Source organism: Suricata suricatta, chromosome 7 (genome assembly GCF_006229205.1).
Source record: "Suricata suricatta isolate VVHF042 chromosome 7, meerkat_22Aug2017_6uvM2_HiC, whole genome shotgun sequence".
NCBI lineage: Eukaryota > Metazoa > Chordata > Mammalia > Carnivora > Herpestidae > Suricata > Suricata suricatta.
The window spans coordinates 39728934-39745229 of record NC_043706.1 but is presented as its reverse complement, the minus strand read 5'-3'; the positions used below and the strand labels follow the sequence as shown (position 1 = coordinate 39745229).

At 53.8% G+C, this 16296-nt stretch overlaps 2 protein-coding genes across 2 annotated transcripts in view; one reads left to right on the top strand and one right to left on the bottom strand.

Annotated features, from left to right (window-relative positions):
- The window catches only part of PEX6 (peroxisomal biogenesis factor 6), an 11299-nt gene extending 371 nt beyond the window's left edge, over nt 1-10928 (top strand). The window contains exons 1-17 of the mRNA XM_029945641.1: nt 1-570; nt 1991-2154; nt 2627-2710; nt 5661-5763; nt 5847-5980; nt 6618-6729; nt 7174-7382; nt 7829-8024; nt 8214-8290; nt 8433-8565; nt 8646-8851; nt 8975-9036; nt 9281-9389; nt 9685-9801; nt 9926-10003; nt 10144-10283; nt 10464-10928. The exon at nt 1-570 is cut by the window's left edge and continues 371 nt beyond it. Of these exons, the coding sequence (XP_029801501.1) occupies nt 1-570; nt 1991-2154; nt 2627-2710; nt 5661-5763; nt 5847-5980; nt 6618-6729; nt 7174-7382; nt 7829-8024; nt 8214-8290; nt 8433-8565; nt 8646-8851; nt 8975-9036; nt 9281-9389; nt 9685-9801; nt 9926-10003; nt 10144-10283; nt 10464-10600 (2631 nt within the window). The 3' untranslated portion in view covers nt 10601-10928. The remainder of the gene's footprint in view (nt 571-1990; nt 2155-2626; nt 2711-5660; nt 5764-5846; nt 5981-6617; nt 6730-7173; nt 7383-7828; nt 8025-8213; nt 8291-8432; nt 8566-8645; nt 8852-8974; nt 9037-9280; nt 9390-9684; nt 9802-9925; nt 10004-10143; nt 10284-10463) is intronic.
- Nucleotides 10929-11045: 117 nt separating this feature from the next.
- On the bottom strand, nt 11046-13857 carry GNMT (glycine N-methyltransferase). The gene is made up of 6 exons (XM_029945642.1): nt 13620-13857; nt 12630-12757; nt 12098-12214; nt 11742-11884; nt 11516-11637; nt 11046-11433 (listed from the first exon to the last, which is right to left on the bottom strand). Exons 1-6 carry the CDS (start codon nt 13823-13825, stop codon nt 11262-11264), a joined length of 888 nt encoding a protein of 295 aa, XP_029801502.1. The 5' UTR covers nt 13826-13857; the 3' UTR covers nt 11046-11261.
- Between the last annotated feature and the right edge of the window lie 2439 nt (nt 13858-16296).

The following is a 16296-nucleotide window of genomic DNA, read 5'->3' as shown; positions in this document are numbered from 1 at the left end:
TGGGCGCTGCTTGGCACCTCGCCGGGGCCCGGACTCGGACCGCGAGTCGGGCCGCTGCTGGTGCGACGCGGAGAGGCCCTGCCAGTGCCCGGACCGCAGGTGCTGGAGACGCGACCGGCGTTGCAAGGGCTGCTGGGCCCAGGGACACGGCTAGCTGTAACTGAGCTCCGTGGGCGGGCCAAACTGGGTCCGGAGGCTGGGGACAGCAGCCGGCCCCCACCCCCGCCCGTGGTGTCCTCCTTCGCGGTTAACCGCACAGTCCGGCAACTCCGGGGAGTTCTGGGAGGGACTGGGGATTCACTGGAGGTAAGCCGGAGCTGCCTCCGTAGCCTGGGCCTCTTCCAGGGCGAATGGGTGTGGGTGAGCCGGGCCGGAGAGTCGTCGAACACTTCCCAGCCACACTTGGCCAGGGTGCAGGTCCTGGAGCCTCGTTGGGACCTCTCTGAAAGGCTGGGACCTGGCTCTGGGCAGCCAGGAGAGCCCCTCGCTGACGGACTGGCCCTCGTGCCTGCCACTCTGGCTTTTAATCTCGGCTGTGATCCCCTGGAAGTGGGAGAGCTCAGAATTCAGGTAGGATCCAGGACTGAGGTCAGGAATGCTTCCACCTCCTTATTCCCTCTTCCTTACCTCAACTGAATCGAAAGAAAAGAGCTGTGGAATTTAGGTCCCTTACTCCTTAGATCTTAATGTCTCTTAGTCTTATTTATCTATTCTCTGCGATCAAAATATAACCCTCCATGGTGTGGTGGTGCATGGGAAGGGATTTCCTCTATTCAGGGGCAAGAAGAGAGGCATAGTCAAATTACCAGGTATATACAGGATATTAATCTACTCAATCAATTGTTGAATTGCTGCAGTATATCCAGAATTGTACTGAGTAATATGGAGGATGATATCTCATTGCTTTTGCTCATGCTTATCCTTGACTTCAAATTCCTTCCTGTTCTTGTAGCCTCATCTGTTAAAATCCTACCATCCTCCCCTTGCAAAGCGCATCTAAAGATGCTACCTTCTCAAAGCCTTACATAACCTTACCACGTATTTAACATGACTTCCTCCTATAGCGTTTTGTACCTTTCTTAAGGTATTTGTTTTCTGCCCTATTATGGTTATGTACTCTAATTCTCAGTTATGTATTTTAAGTTCCTTGAAGGGGAGGGCTCTTTATTATCTTTAGTGCCTGGTGTTAGGATTTAATATTTTATTGAATATACCCAAGAGAAGTTGGGTTCAAATTACTTCAAGGAGATCATTGTATTTGGGGGACAAACACAGTCTAATATTTAATGAGGCACCTAGATGTATGGTTTAGGCCTGCACTGTCCCATATGGAAGCCACTAGCCACATTGCGGCTTTTTCAATTAATTAAAACTAAATAAAATTAAAAACTCAGTCCTTTGGTTGCTTTAGTCTCATCTCAAGTGCTCGGTAGCACATGTAGATAACATCTCTGTCACTGTGTTCTGTTAGATCACGCTGGCATAGCCAATTAGTGCTATCAGATGTCAAGGTTATAAGATATGCACGAATAGGAGTCTGGTGTGGGTTTCCTTTTGAATGGAGGAAAAGCTCTGGAGTCCTCAGACTGGAGCTCATTCAGCTTTCCTGCGATCATTCATAGCGTTTCCCACAGCCTGAATTGAGAGTGTCCCCACTCATGTCCAATTAATATCAATCCCAGGTTTTGCCTGGTGGCTACTCAAAGGGTTTGTGGGAATTGAGTGTCTTTACCACTTTACTGGCTCAGGGCCAACTTAAAGGGATCACAGAAAGATTCTTTTTACTGGGGAACTTTTTGGAGCCAGAGTCAGAAATCTCTTCCGAGTGCCCATTAGAAGGAGAGGTTTGTTTCTAGAGAAGAGATGTAGGTATTCAGTTCTCCTTAGGCCTCCCCTCCCACAGGCCTTGTGGATAGAGGATGCTAGTGGAAATCGGCTGAGCCTGCCTCCTTGGAAGAAGATTATAAAGTGGTGGTTCTTTCTCTAATAGAGGTACTCGGAAGGCTCCAGTGCCCCTGAAGACAAAGGAAGCTGCTCGGTGCTGCCTGGACCTCTGTTTGCCAAAGAGTTACACATCGAAATTGTGTCCTCTCCCCACTACAGCACTGACGGAAGTTATGACCATGTTCTTTACCGGCACTTTCAGACACCCAGGTCAGCTGCCTCTCCTTTTAAGAAGATAACTGCTCACTCCGGTTGCTCTCCTCCTATCCCCAGCCTTCGATTCAGGCCCCACAGAGCTTCTGACTTTACCAAGCCTCATTTTAGGCAGTATTGCGGCCAGCTGCCTCTTGGTGTGGCAGGCAGTCCATAGAAGAGAAATTGATACCATGAGGTGACATTCTAAACCAAGAAACCTCTGAATTGAGGGGGCCCTCAAAGAGCCAGGGTCCAGCTTTACCCCCTCACTGCTCTCTGATCCCTCTTTCTAGCTTCTCTTCCATTCTCGCCTCTCTCCCCCCCAGTTCATTCTAGGTCAGACTTGTTCTCTGGACAACTGCTTGGGATCTCTGGGTGGGCGGTAGGTCCCTATGGTCTGCAGGTTGGGAGCGGATACGTGGGGATATGTCAGGCTCGTGTTCTTGGCCTTCACTGTGAGCTGACCAGGGCCGCTGATGTGTTGCAGGGCAGTCCAGGAAGGGGATGTTCTGTGTGTGCCAACCATTGGGCAAGTAGAGGTCCTGGAAGGAAGCCCAGAGAAACTGCCCAGGTACGCAGCTGGCTCCTGTCCTACAGCTGGGAGTCAACCTGAGTGTAAGAGTCCCCTGATCCCCTCCCCGCAAGCTGTGTCGAATAATTTTGTGTATAAGAAACTGTTGTTGTCATGTGCATTTTTCCAGAGAAAAGGTACATGCGTTCTTCAGGTTCTCAAATGGGTGCAAGACCGACAAAAAAGATTAAGAACCACTGCCTACTGCCTTTGGCAGGTGTCTTAGCCTCAACTTGTTGGGTGGTCATAGGTAATGTAAAGCATTAAGAAGTTTAAGAGTCTAGACCAACATGAGACTCCTTGCTTCTCATTCTCAACCACAGTGTTTGGGACCAGGTTTCGGGTCACATTCAACATAAAGAGACCCAAGCTTTGCTTTTCCTGCCCTAATTGATGGCATGTGCATGTGCAGGTTTTCAATCCTATCTCCCAAAATGGGGGAAAGAGAGATTGCTGCTGTTATTGAGAGGCTTTCTCTTTTTTCTTATCCTCAATAAAGAGCAATGAAGCATGTCTGAGCCGAGCACTCAAAACAGGGAGTCCCTCCTTTTGCCACCTCGTAGACTCTGATCATAGGGGATCTATGTAAAATGGTGAGGCAAAGAATTCAGAGACGGCTTTGGCTTTATGTGAAAGGGGAGCATGTGTAGCCTGATATCCCAGGAGTGATTTCCTATAGTGATGTTTTCGAAGAAGAATACCACTTAGATACCAATGTTCAGGGGATTTCGGTGAAGTGATGGGACCAGCCTGAAGGGACTCAGGCATGCCCAAGGTCTGTGGCCTAGGCAGCTTGGGTCCTCTGCTAAGGCAGATGCCTTGTCTGGTGCACCTGATTCATCTTCGGTCAACGTTCAGAGCTTGGTTCTCTCAGAGCTGGGGTACTCAGATGAAGCACCTGGTAGTGCCCTTTGTCACCCCACGTGATGCTCACAGCACCCCTCTGAGCTTCCCCAAATCAAATCTACAACTGGTGCCTCGTCGAAAGTGCCAGGCTGGCACGTATTAGTCACTCCCTACTTCTGTCTCCCATCTTAAATATAGCAAATATCTATGAGCTAGCTCTCTGTATGAAGCCTACAGAATGCCCACCCTTTGTACCTTCAAAGGAAAGCAGGCACAGGGCCATTCTGTGACAGACCAGCAAGCCTGTTCTGTTCCTGGATCTCTGGTGTTCCGGCCCTGTAGCGACCTGCCTCTCTCCTCTGGGTGCTGAGCACACAGTTTTTCCCTCCCCCAGAGCTGGGGAAGCCCTGCTCGCAGGCTCCTGAGATCCCTGGAATGGAATTAACCCTCCACAATGCTGTTCCTCCTTGGATTCCACTGCTTACCATGTGCACTGTGACTCAGGATTGAGGTTCTAGGTTATAGACCCACCCACTGTCCATGTATACTGATTAACAGTAAGACACAGCCTTCCTTATATTCTGGTTTTTACCACAGTAACTGCCTACCCCAATAAACTGCAAGAGTTCATGATACCAGTCTGGTATGCTTCTCCCCTCCACCTTGTGTTATTCCCACATGCTCCACTCTGCTGCCAAAGTAAATCGCTTTATGACTTCGAGACACTGTGAACAGGAATTTGCACCAAATGAAACTTCAAGAGGCCCAAGTCTGGGCCAAGTCATTGCCTTTCTACCTGAGGATTAAAGAGGAGAGTAGTTAATCATTTTTATCCGGAAGACTCAGCTAGTAACTACTGCCGGCTCCCCACTCTGCATGCTGTAGGCTGAGAAGCCCTAATTCCCTCTGATACTAGCAGTGACTTGCACAGCCCTGGTTATGGCTGGGGGAGCTTTGGAAAATGATACAGGTACCTGAGGCCCCTCAGACCTATTGGAGCAGAATCGAGGTGAAGCTAGAGCCTGTGAGGTCTTTTGCCTTTTTCCAAAGGAGAGAAAAGTGCTAACTTAAAAACTGAAATGGGGCACCGGGCTGGCTCAGTCTCTAGAGCATGCAATTCTTGATCTCAGGGTCATGAATTCAAGCCCCACCTGGGGTGTAGAGATTACTTTTAAAAATTGAGCTATAATTCGCATGCCATAAAATCCACCTGTTTGAGGTGCACAGTTCGGTGGCTTTTAGTAGATTCACAAGGTTATGCAACCAACACCACTGTCTAATTCCAGAACACTTTCATCACTTCTAAACCCCTACTCATTAGCAGTCATCTGTACCCTCTCCATCCCTCAGCCCCCAGCAATTACCAATCTGCTGAATGGAATCATACAATATGTGGGAGATACTGATTTTCAGAAGTTTTGCAGATCGTTCTAATGTGCAGCCAAAATAGAGAATCATTAGATGTCTTTTTTTAAATAATAGTTTATTGTCAAATTGGTTTCCATGTAACACCCAGTGCTTCTCCCCACAAGTGTCCCCTCCATGACCATCACCCCCTTCCCCCCCACCCCCTTCAGCACTCAGTTTGTTTTCAGTATTCAATAGTCTCATGACTTTAGTAAGGAATCTGCAATTAGATTGTGTGGGTTATTGAATAAGAACCAAGGGACCCTTTCTGCTGAGGTTTTGGAAGGCCTTGGTAGGTATGAGTTTGAGGGAAAGATCGTAGTCTGAAGCCAGTAAAAATGGTCAGATGATCACTGCTTAGTGCAGCTGTGTCTTCTCCCGTTGGACTGGGTGGGTAGGCCATTCACATGGGGATTCACACCTCCAAGGCCCCCTGATGGTTGTCATGAGGGAGGTGGAGGAGTTATAGCTCCTGCCCTCAAGATTGTGCATCAACCATCCTGGGAGATGAGAAAGACCATTTGCTTTCTTTTACCCCTACTCCTCTCCCCTCCCTGACCCCCTGCCAAGTTAGTTACTCATGCTGCTCTAGACTTTGTCCCTGCTAGGGACCTCAATGATTGACACAACCACCTTGTCCTTAGGGAGGGGTATAGAAGGGCTCTGGGTCTGGGGTTCATTGGGCTTCTTCCTTCAGGTGGCGGGAGATGTTTTTTAAAGTGAAGAAAACCCTTGGGGAAGCTCCGGATGGCCTGACCAGTGCCTTCTTGGCAGACACCATCCATACCTCCTTGTACTTGGTGAGGCCCTGGGGACGGGAGTGACCTGGGGAAAGGAGCAGAAACAACTTCCAGACACTAAAGCTTCCTCCCACCTTTCACAGGTGGGTTCTACCCTGAGCCCTGTTCCAAGGCTCGCTTCAGGAGAATCCACTCCCTGGAACAGCTTGTCTCCTCCGGGCCTGGAAGCCTTGGTGACTGAGCTCTGTGCTGCCCTGAAGCCTCGCCTCCAGCCAGGGTGAGTGAGGCCGCAGCCCCACGGTGTGAGGAAAGCCTGCTCAGGACATCTCTGGAGGGGCAGCAGGCTGGAGAAGTAGTGCAAGTAGGATTTGGGTGGACCCCCCTCAAACCAGTATGCCCAGGCCACCAGCCCATTCCCTTTCTGTAAGCAAATTCCTAGGCTCCTTTCTGGGAATAACCCCCATCCTCCAAGGTCAGCTGGGGAGGAAGAATCTCTACCTGGGACAGCTGTCTGACACTGCCCTTCCCCTTGGGGAGCCCGCTAGCCATTCTGTCCTTCACCACCCTGGTCCCAAAAGATTTAGTCCCTCATACCACCGGCCTAAGTATAGACACAGACCCTTCCCTAATTCCTCAAGATTCCAGACCTGACATAACAGTCAAGGCTTTATTGAAGGCAGTGATGACAAGGGAATCGTCCTGGCTGGTGGATGTGCTCCCTGCTCTCACCAGACCACCATGGGTGGTATGGGAAAGGCAGCCTCACCATATGGAAACAGCCCTGGAAGAGGGGTGATGCCTCAAAAAAAAAAGAAACACTCTCTCTGCTTTCTAGATCCAAGGCCCCCTATGTTATTGGGGGCTCTTAACTTTGACCAGAATGGAGGAAACAAGTGTCTGTTCTCTGGTTGCAGAGGTGCCCTGTTGACAGGAACCAGCAGTGTCCTTCTCCGTGGTCCCCCGGGCAGTGGGAAGGCCACAGCTGTCACTGCCGCCTGCAGCCGCCTCGGCCTCCACTTACTGAAGGTGAGGGTACTTGGAGGATAGAACCCCAACCACATCTCTCCAGCCCAGATTCTCCTCCTCCCCTCCCACCCACCCCTCAGCCCAGTGGACCAATTGGTCAGGCAGATTCCCATGATTCTCCCATCCAAGTACTAACCAGGCCTGACCCTGCTTAGCTTCCGAGATCGGCCAAGACCGGGCACGTTCAGGGTGGTATGGCTGTAGACAGATTCCCATGATTCTCAACTACTAAGAGAGACTTTCAAAAAGGAAGTGGTGTGAAGATTTTGATGAACAGTCCAGGGAATGAAGTTAGGGTAAAGAAGAACTCAGCCCGTGTTACCTTCTTCTCCCCCCATTGCTCTCTAAAAAGAGATGGCCTGCATCTTCTGGCTTCTCTCCCCACCATTCCCACCTCAGTCACAGCTGCCCTTTGCTCACAGACTGCCGGGCCCCCCTCCCCAGGTGCCCTGCTCCAGCCTCTGTGCAGACAGTAGCGGGGCCGTGGAGACAAAACTGCAGGCCATCTTCTCCCGGGCCCGGCGCTGCCGGCCTGTGGTCCTGTTGCTGACAGCCGTGGACCTTCTGGGTCGGGACCGTGATGGGCTAGGTGAGGACGCCCGTGTGGTGGCCACTCTGCGTCACCTCCTCCTCGATGAGGACCCCCTCACCAGGTATTATATGGAGCTGGGTCTGTAAAGGGGCAAGGCCCAGCCACCACATCTCTCTTCAGCCTTTTGTCATCTCTTCCTCAGCCTTTTGTCATCTCTTCCTCAATGGCTTCTCAGACATCCTGCCCCTTTGGCTGTTCTCCAACTGGCCCTGAGCTAGGGAGCTTGGGGTATTCAGAGGGAGGAGGATGTGGTCCCTAGTATTTCGTGGGGAGCACTAGTTGGAGAAAAAGCATGGCCTCTACCCTCAGTAAGCTCCCTGCATGAGGGGGGAAGCACAGGACCCCCTCTCAAGTATGCCTGTGGGGCCCCATCCCAGAAGCTTTGGGGCGCTCACCTCCCTCTTCTGCCCCAGAACCACCCCCCTGCCCCGTCCCTGCCCTACTGCACCAGCCTCTTGACAGCACAGCGTTGGGTTTCCTCGCCCTCAGCACCCACTCTGTCCGCAGCTCCCCGCCGCTGCTGGTTGTGGCCACCACGAGCAAGGCCCAGGACCTGCCTGCCGACGTGCAGATGGCATTTCCTCACGAGCTGGAGGTGCCTGTGCTGTCGGAGGGGCAGCGGCTCAGTGTCCTACGGGCCCTCACCACCCACCTCCCGCTGGGCCAAGAGGTGAACCTGCCGCAGCTGGCACGGCGGTGCGCGGTGAGTACGGAGGCAGGTCACGGGCCTCCCCGCATTCTCTGTTACGGGGATACGGTCTGGCTGCCTTGCAAGTGAGGGTAGAAAGCCCCGAGGCTTCAATCCTGGGCCTCTGCATCTGCCAGGGGACTGCCCTCTGACAGTTCCTGCCTACTGTAGCCTGCTCATGTGTCCTTTCCTGTGGTTCCCCAGGGCTTTGTGGTAGGGGATCTCTATGCCCTTTTGTCCCACAGCAGCCGGGCAGCCTGTACCAGGATCAAGAACTTGGGGTAAGGAACCTGGGCACAGGAGGGAAAAGGGGGCAAGGAGAATTATGGGTGGGTGGAGGCCGGGGCGAAGGAGCCAGGACCCTGATGGGAAGGATGCTGTATGTCAGGTCCTCCAGAGGCCTTCCTTGGTTTCTCTTTGCAGCTCGGCAGGCAGCTTGAGTGAGGAGGATGAGGGGGAGCTGTGCGCTGCTGGCTTTCCCCTCCTGGCCGAGGATTTCGGGCAGGCCCTGGAGCAGCTGCAAACAGCTCACTCCCAGGCCATCGGAGCCCCCAAGGTAGGATTCCAGGTCCTTGGAGGTAGGACAGCAGTTCTCTCCACCACCATATCCCCAACCACACACTTTCCGTCTCCTAGATCCCCTCCGTGTCCTGGCATGATGTGGGCGGGCTGCAGGAGGTGAAGAAGGAGATTCTGGAGACCATTCAGCTCCCTCTAGAGCACCCAGAGCTGCTGAGCCTAGGCCTGAGGCGCTCGGGCCTTCTGCTCCATGGGCCCCCTGGCACTGGCAAGACCCTCCTGGCCAAGGCAGTAGCCACCGAATGCAGCCTTACCTTCCTCAGGTGGCGAGGGGGTATGGAAGGGATGGTGGGCAAATTGGGGGCTGCAATAGGCTGGCCAGCAGGAGGGACTGGCTGAGAGGTCACTTGTGCTTTTATGCATCTGACAAATATTCTCTCTTTCAGCGTGAAAGGGCCTGAGCTGATCAACATGTATGTGGGCCAAAGTGAGGAGAATGTTCGAGAAGGTGAGTGGGTGAGGAGGGCCTGGCTTCTAGTCCTTCCTAAACCCCGATGGGCCTTGTGGTGCCCACCTCCACCTCAGGCGGCTCTTGGTCTTTCCAAGGTCTCATGGTCCTATCCACAAAGGACCTGCCCAGGGTGGCCTAGTACCCAGAGTGATGAATTGTCACACCTGGCTTTCCCTCCCCTACCTCCTGGCTTCAGCGCCCCCTCAGGCTCCCCATCCCGTGTGCCCCTTTCTCTCCTCAGTGTTCGCCAGGGCCAGGGCTGCGGCTCCATGCATTATCTTCTTTGATGAACTAGACTCGCTGGCTCCAAGCCGGGGGCGAAGTGGAGACTCTGGAGGTGTGATGGACAGGTGGGGGCCTGAGCCAGAATGGAGTGTGGGGTCCAAGACGGAGGGACCGGAGACAGGTTTCAACAGTCTTCAGTACCTGAAGAGTTCCTGATGGTCCAGTTCTGATAGGGGCCGTGGAGTTGGGGGGGGGCGTTGAGGGGAATGGAGGCGGGGTGGGGGGGGGCCTGCCTGGAGGGGTATAGAGGGCACAGCCGGGCAGGTGGCCCTGTAGAGACCTGCAAGGACAGCCACCACCAGTAGGGCAGGGGCTGAGGAAGGCCCAAGGACTCTCCCGCCTTCGTGTGCTCACTTGCAGGGTGGTGTCTCAGCTCCTGGCCGAGTTGGATGGGCTTCACAGCACTCAAGATGTGTTTGTGATTGGGGCCACCAACAGACCAGATCTCCTGGACCCTGCGCTTCTGCGGCCTGGCAGGTGTGCACCCCGTACCTCTCACCTCCACCAGGCCCACTGGGGCCACTCCCCTGACCCCCTTCCTATGCCTCCTCCACCCTCATGCTGGGCTCCCTGACCCTAATGCCTGCCTATTTCCCTAAAGATTTGACAAGCTGGTGTTTGTGGGGGTGAGTGAGGACCGCGCCTCCCAGCTACGTGTTCTGAGCGCCATCACCCGCAAGTATGCCCTATTAGGGGGAGACTCCCAGAGGGCTTGGGCCTTGGGACGGTCAGGGGATAAATGCAACACGCAGAATGAGCTGGTCAGGGATGCATCTTGACGTCAGGTAAAACCATTTCTTTCCTGTATCTGCACAACAGATTCAAGTTAGAGCCCTCTGTGAGCTTGGTGAGTGTGCTGGATCGCTGCCCTCCCCAGCTGACGGGCGCAGACCTCTACTCCCTCTGCTCTGATGCCATGACAGCTGCCCTCAAACGCAGGGTTCGGGACCTGGAGGAAGGTGAGCCACTTGCCAGCTCCTAGAGATCAACCAAAGAGTGAATGGGAACCAGGCCTGGTCCTAGATCTCAGAGGAGGGACTGTTGACCTTTTGGGAACTCTGGGCAAGAAGATGCCTACCCCAGGGCTCGCCCTCCTCGGACACAGACCAAGGCCTCTGTTGCCCCCTGTCACCCCTCAGGGCTGGAGCCTGGAAACTCAGCCCTGCTGCTCACAATGGAGGACCTGTTGCAGGCCGCTGCCCGGCTGCAGCCCTCAGTCAGCGAGCAGGAGCTGCTCCGGTACAAGCGCATCCAGCGCAAGTTTGCCGCCTGCTAAGAGCCTCCTGCAATCTGGACCCTGCTCACAATGGCTAAAGGTATTAGGTATCCCCACGGAGACCTGAGAGAGCAAGGGGGCTCTTTCTCAACGTGCTGCGGTTGCATCCAAAGTCGGCCTACCTCCAGGAGATCCCCTAGGTGCCGAAGAGCTCCTCGAGAGCTCAAAGGGCGCCATCCCCTGCCTACCTGTTCATCCTCCCAGGCCCAGCTCGCTCCAAGACTAAAGAGCCTCTGCTCAGAAGGAGGGGCTTGGGCCTGGAGTTCTGTGGTTGGGGCAGCAGGGGAGTCTAATCTTGGCTGAAAATAAAACGTATGCTGCCCCCTGCTGGTTGTGGTCTGAAAGGGCGGTGGGGAAGAGCAAGATTGTGGAAGGAGTGAGCCCCAGGGGAGGATGGGGAGGCGGCCACAGGAGCCTGATCCTTCTGATATAAACACCAGGCACATAGGAGCTGAAAAAGGCACAGAGTATATTGCTCATGCTTCCATTTGCCTCAACCCAAATCCCCGTACCGCCAGCAGCAGTGTGCCCCTCCCCACACCCCAAAGATCTGCCCTGTGAGGGAGCTGGGCTTGGTATGGGGCTGCCAGTCCCCACCTCCCCAGACAGATCTGGCAGTGCCTGGGCAGAGGGTTCTAGGAGCGGAGGCCCCGCTCAGCACTCAGTCCGTCCTCTTGAGCACATGGATGAAATAGCAAGGGATGTAGGCCTGGTCAGGCTTGTAAGGCTTGAAGTCACCCAGGACGCTGTGCTGGCACTTGCCCCCGAAGGCTGCTCGGAGCAACTCCGTGAAGGAAGCCAAACGGTGTGGGTAGTAGGAGAGCCGGAACTTACTGCAACAGAGCCGCCAACCAACCGTGAGGGCTGGTGGCCTTGGCACCACCCCTCCTCATCCCTGCCCAGGCGAGTGGGTACCTCAAACCAGGAGAACCATCCTGGCCAGCACCTGGCACCTGCACCGTGTAGTCCAGGGTCACCATGTGGGCCTTGTTGTTCACTGTCAGCACCGATGTCGTGATGTCTTTGGTCAAGTCACTCTGTAGGTGGTGGTGCAGGCTGTATTAGCCTCTGCAACGACTGTGGGGCCTGGACCCCAGGATCACACCCCCTCACTCTGGGCCCCCACCCCCAGGGGCCCCACCTTATAGTAGATGTTCTTTCCTGGGGGTGCACAGCCTGTGCTGAGGATGTGGTCGTAGTTGCGATGATCGATGACCAGCAGGCCCCCAGACCGCACCATGCTCGCGATGTTCCTCAGTGCCAGCCGGTGCTCACTCTGGTCTCCTGAGCTCCGGGCAGGGGCAGAGAGGCTGCATCTGCTCCGGGCTCCAAGCACCAGTCTCCCTCCCATCTTTCTCCTCCCCAGGGATACAGGTGCCAAGGCAGAGAGGAGCAGAAAACAGAGTCTGCCCTGTCAGGAGAGCGGGCACCCAGGGGTCTGTGAAAAGAGACATAGCTCAAAGCAAGTGCCATGCCCAAGGCCACACCCCCTCTCACCTCTGCAGTCTGGCAAGTGGGCAAAACTATTGCCAAGGCAGATGACCGCATCGAAGCCGCCCCCTGGTGGCTGGGGCACATCTTTGTCCAGAGTCATCCAGTTGGCTTCTTCAATGACTAGGACCAGGAAGGGGAAGAGGGATCAGGGTGGCACCATGTTCCCAGCAGCACGCACCTCCACCAAGTACAACCCTGCCTCAGTTTCCCCTTCAAGACACACAGGGATACCCCATCCAGTTAGAGAGAGGAGATCACATAGACACACGGGGAGGGGGAGGGGGAGTCAAGGGAGGAGGAAACCAGAGCTGGGAAGAATGGCTCTGTGCTTCTGGGTGTTTATTTGGAAGGAGGGAGAAGACTTGTTACCAGAAACATTCTGGTGCGCAAGCCTTCCTTTCCAGGGAAATGGAAGTAATTTTGCTGTCCCCTTAAGGAAAACAAAGCACCCCAGTACAGGAGCGGAAGGAGCCCAGGGCAGAGAGTACTGAGTCCCTGGGGGCTGGGTGGGGAGGGCCTGACTGGACCTGCATACCCCACTTGTCGAAGGCCGGCTCATGCCGCCGGTTCCAGCGCTCCTTAAGTGCATACTTCAGCATCTTGTCACTGGCATCCACACTGGTCACAGTGAAGCCCTCTTCCACCAGCATGATGGAATCCACTCTGGGCAGAGTCAGAGATGAGAAGCCAAGAGGGGCAGTCAGGGGGCCTGGGAAGGCAAGGAGGCGGCCCTGTGCTGGGCACTTCTGTCTCCTCCACTCTTGAGACCATCTCTTTGCTTCCTCTCCTTAGGCCTTCTCCCCTGACCTCAGATGACCTGGCAAATCGGTTTATCACCAGGTAGCAAATTCAGGGTTTTATTATTTAGCACCTCTTCAGAGCCAGGCACTCTATAAATGTGTATGAATCCTCATGGCAACCCTGTGAGGTAGACAGTGTTATCCCCACTTGAGGGATTGGGCAAACAGGCTCCTGGAATTTAGGAACCCGTGCGGAGGAGGTAGTACAGCATGGTGGTTTGTCTGAATCTCCTCTCCTTGGCTCCTGATTTCCACAGCTGTAAATACGGTATCACTCCTTATTACCCCATAAGGTTATGTGAGGATCTTAAAGATGATGTATCAAAAGATCCTGGCACAGCGCGTGGCACGGGCAAATATTGAACAAATGTTAACTGTTAACACTGCCAAGGCCATCACTCGGGAGCAATGCTGCAGCCCGGACCCGAGCTTATCTGTCTGGCGCCGGAACCCAGCCACAGCCCTCCCCAGAGAACTGGCAGGCCCCACCCAGCGTCCCCACCCTGCGTCCCCCACCCTGCGGTAACTACACGCCCCCTCTCACCTTGGGTGTCTTAAGCCCCTCCTCCCGCCCGCCCTGCCCCCTCATCCCGACCTCCGGCCGGCTGCGGGTCACAGGTGGAGGCTGCCGAACCAACCAGGCCTAGGTCTCCCCATACCCGCGCCCCCCCCCGCCCCCCCGCCAACGCCGACCCAGCTGCTCTCTGGCCCCTGCCCCGGCTCACCCGGTGCCGCAGGCCACGTCGAGCACCCGCTGGCAGCCGTGCTGGCGCAGCAGCCCGAGCAGCCAGGACTTGTACTCGGCCGTGCGGCTGCGGGTGTCCCCGATGTAGAGCTGCCACACGCGTGCCGCCTCTCCGTCCGCATACTGGTCCGGGAGCCCTTCGGCCGCCACCCCCAGGGAGCGGGTGCGGTACACACTATCCACCATCGTGCAGCACGCCTGGCTCGGCTGCAGCCGGCTCCGCATTTATAGTTCGGCCCTGCCCGAGGCCGAGCCGCCCCACCTGTCCAATGGCAGGTGAGCGCGGGGACACGCCCCTGCTGCGCTCCCAGCCTCCGGGAGCGCGCAGCTTGGCGTTTTGGACCAGCCCTTCTCGCCAGCGGGAAGATCCAGCCCTCCGGGCCCAAGGCGGGAAAGGATCCTCCCAGCCCCCTACTCTCTTAAGCCAGATCTCAGGAGGCCTGGGGAAGGGCCAGAAGAGGTGGGAACAGGGAGATCGCCCACTCCACCCCTACCCAAGCTGGGGGGAAAAAAGGAAACTCCCCAGTCCACACGGAGCTCAGCGCCTGGGACTGGACCGTCCCCAGGGAAGGAAAGTAATAGCACATCTAAAGAAGATCGTCTAGCTGAAAGAGGGCCTGGTCGGCCAGGAAAGGGATGACTAGGGAGTATCTGGGGATAATGCTAGTCTGGCCACCCAAGTCCAGGAGCAGTTCTGGCCCAGGGGATCATCTGCCCACCTGGGGGCAGGTGCTCCTCGGTCCTGGAGGTGCCGCATCAAGCTTTTCCCTGAGCCGCGTAACGTGGAGTCCGGTCATTCCTCCCAATTCTTCACCTACTAGCACGCTTCTAAAGTACAATTTGAGGTCCCTGTTCGATCCCTAGCATCTCTAAAAAGAAAGAAAGAAAAAGAGAGAGAGAGAGGGAGGGAGGGAGGAAGGAAGGAAGGAAAGAAAGAAAGAACAATTAGGATTTTATTTTTAAATAATCTCTACACTCAACAGTGGAGCTCTAACGCATAACCCTGTGATGAAGAGTCACCTACTCTAGGGGCGCCTCACAGTCCGTGGAGTATGCTACTCTTAATCTCCTGGTTGTGAGTTCGAGCCCCAGTTGGGTGTAGAGATTACAAGGAAGGAAGGAAGGGAGGGACGGAGGGAGGGGGGAAGGGAAGAAGCAAGGGAGGGAGGGAAGGAAAGAAAGAAAAGAAAAGAAAAGAAATTTAAGAAAAAAAAGTCTCATGCTCTATCAACTGAGCCACATAGGCTCCCCTAAGAATTTTACTTTTATAAATACTGTGTGCTTTCCGTGGAGGTACCCATAGGGTGGGAAGTCCAGGGTTAGGGGTGGAAGTGCTTGGTGCCCTTGTGTGATATTATTTGCTATCACTTCATAAATTGGCCCTTTGGTTTGGTTGTACATCCACCCTTCTTCCTCAAAGCAGAAGGTCTTTTCCTAGGACAAGACCCTGGACTGAGATGGATTTGGCAAGATGATGTCACCCAGTGAAGCCCAAGACAGTGAAAACAGCTTTCCCCAACTATCTTTGTTTCTCTGGCTTCTGAAGGAGCTAAGTATGAAGTTTAGAATGAAGGAGGTTCCCCTCCCCCTTTTATTAGATGTAGAATCTGGGAGCTGGGGGAACCCCAAAGATCATACAATCATTTTTTAAAGTTTATATATTTATTTTTGAGATGTCTGGCATCGGGCTCAGCACTGGCAGCCCAGAGCCTGCGTGGTATTCTCTCTTTCTGCCCGTACCCCACTCATGCTCTCTTTGTCTCTCAAAATAAATAAACTTAAAATTTTTTTAAATAATAAAAAAGTTCTAAAAGTCTTGCCTTTTGTTTTAGTGTAACACGATCCCCCACTCCCTCTTCCCCAGGAACTTTTTCTTGTACAGAAGCTATTTTAGCTGTTTTTTTCCTTTCCTGTTTTAAAACAAAGTTGTTTGAATTTTTTGGCATAATGCACACCTCTGAATGTTTGTATGGCATTTTTGTGACTGGTTGGCAACCTTTCGAAACTAAAGGCCGTACTCTCCATATGGATAAGGAATTTTATTGAATTATTTGGGGTTTTTTTAATGTTTTTTATTTATTTTAGAGAGACGGAGAAGACAGCGTGAGCAGGGGAGGGTCAGAGAGAGAGGGAGACACAGAATCCAAAGACACACTCTAGGTTCTCAGCTACCTGTCAGCACAGAGCCCAACGCGGGGCTTGAACCCACGAACCATGAGATCATGACCTGAGCCGAAGTGAGATGCTTAACCGACTGAGCCACCCAGGCACCCTTTAAACATTTGGTTTTTATTTACATATTGATGCTTACAATTTTTGGGGAACATAGACTTTTACCCACAGACCTATAACAGGATTCTTTTTTAAATAATATGAATACTGGTGGTTTGGATTAAAAAAGTATAGGTTGTGAGTAGCTTAAAAATGTACTTTCTGGGGCGCCTGGGTGGCTCAGTCGGTTAATCGTCCGCCTTCAGCTCAGGTCACGATCTCACGTTTGTGGGTTCGAGCCCTGCGTCAGGCTCTGTGCTGACAGCTAGCTCAGAGCCTTGAGCCTGTTTCAGATTCTGTGTCTCCCTCTCTCTCTCTGACCCTCCCATGCTTGCGCTGTCTCTCTCTGTCTCTCAAAAATAAAAGCATTAAAAAAAATGTACTTT

Excerpts from the sequence above, each read along its gene's own strand:
- GNMT (XM_029945642.1), bottom strand. The coding sequence starts at position 13,825 with ATGGTGGATAGTGTGTACCGCACCCGCTCCCTGGGGGTGGCGGCCGAA. Across the intron at positions 12,758-13,619 it reads GACGTGGCCTGCGGCACCGG|AGTGGATTCCATCATGCTGG; the intron begins GTGAGCCGGGGC and ends GACTCTGCCCAG. Across the intron at positions 11,638-11,741 it reads GAAAGAACATCTACTATAAG|AGTGACTTGACCAAAGACAT; the intron begins GTGGGGCCCCTG and ends CACCACCTACAG.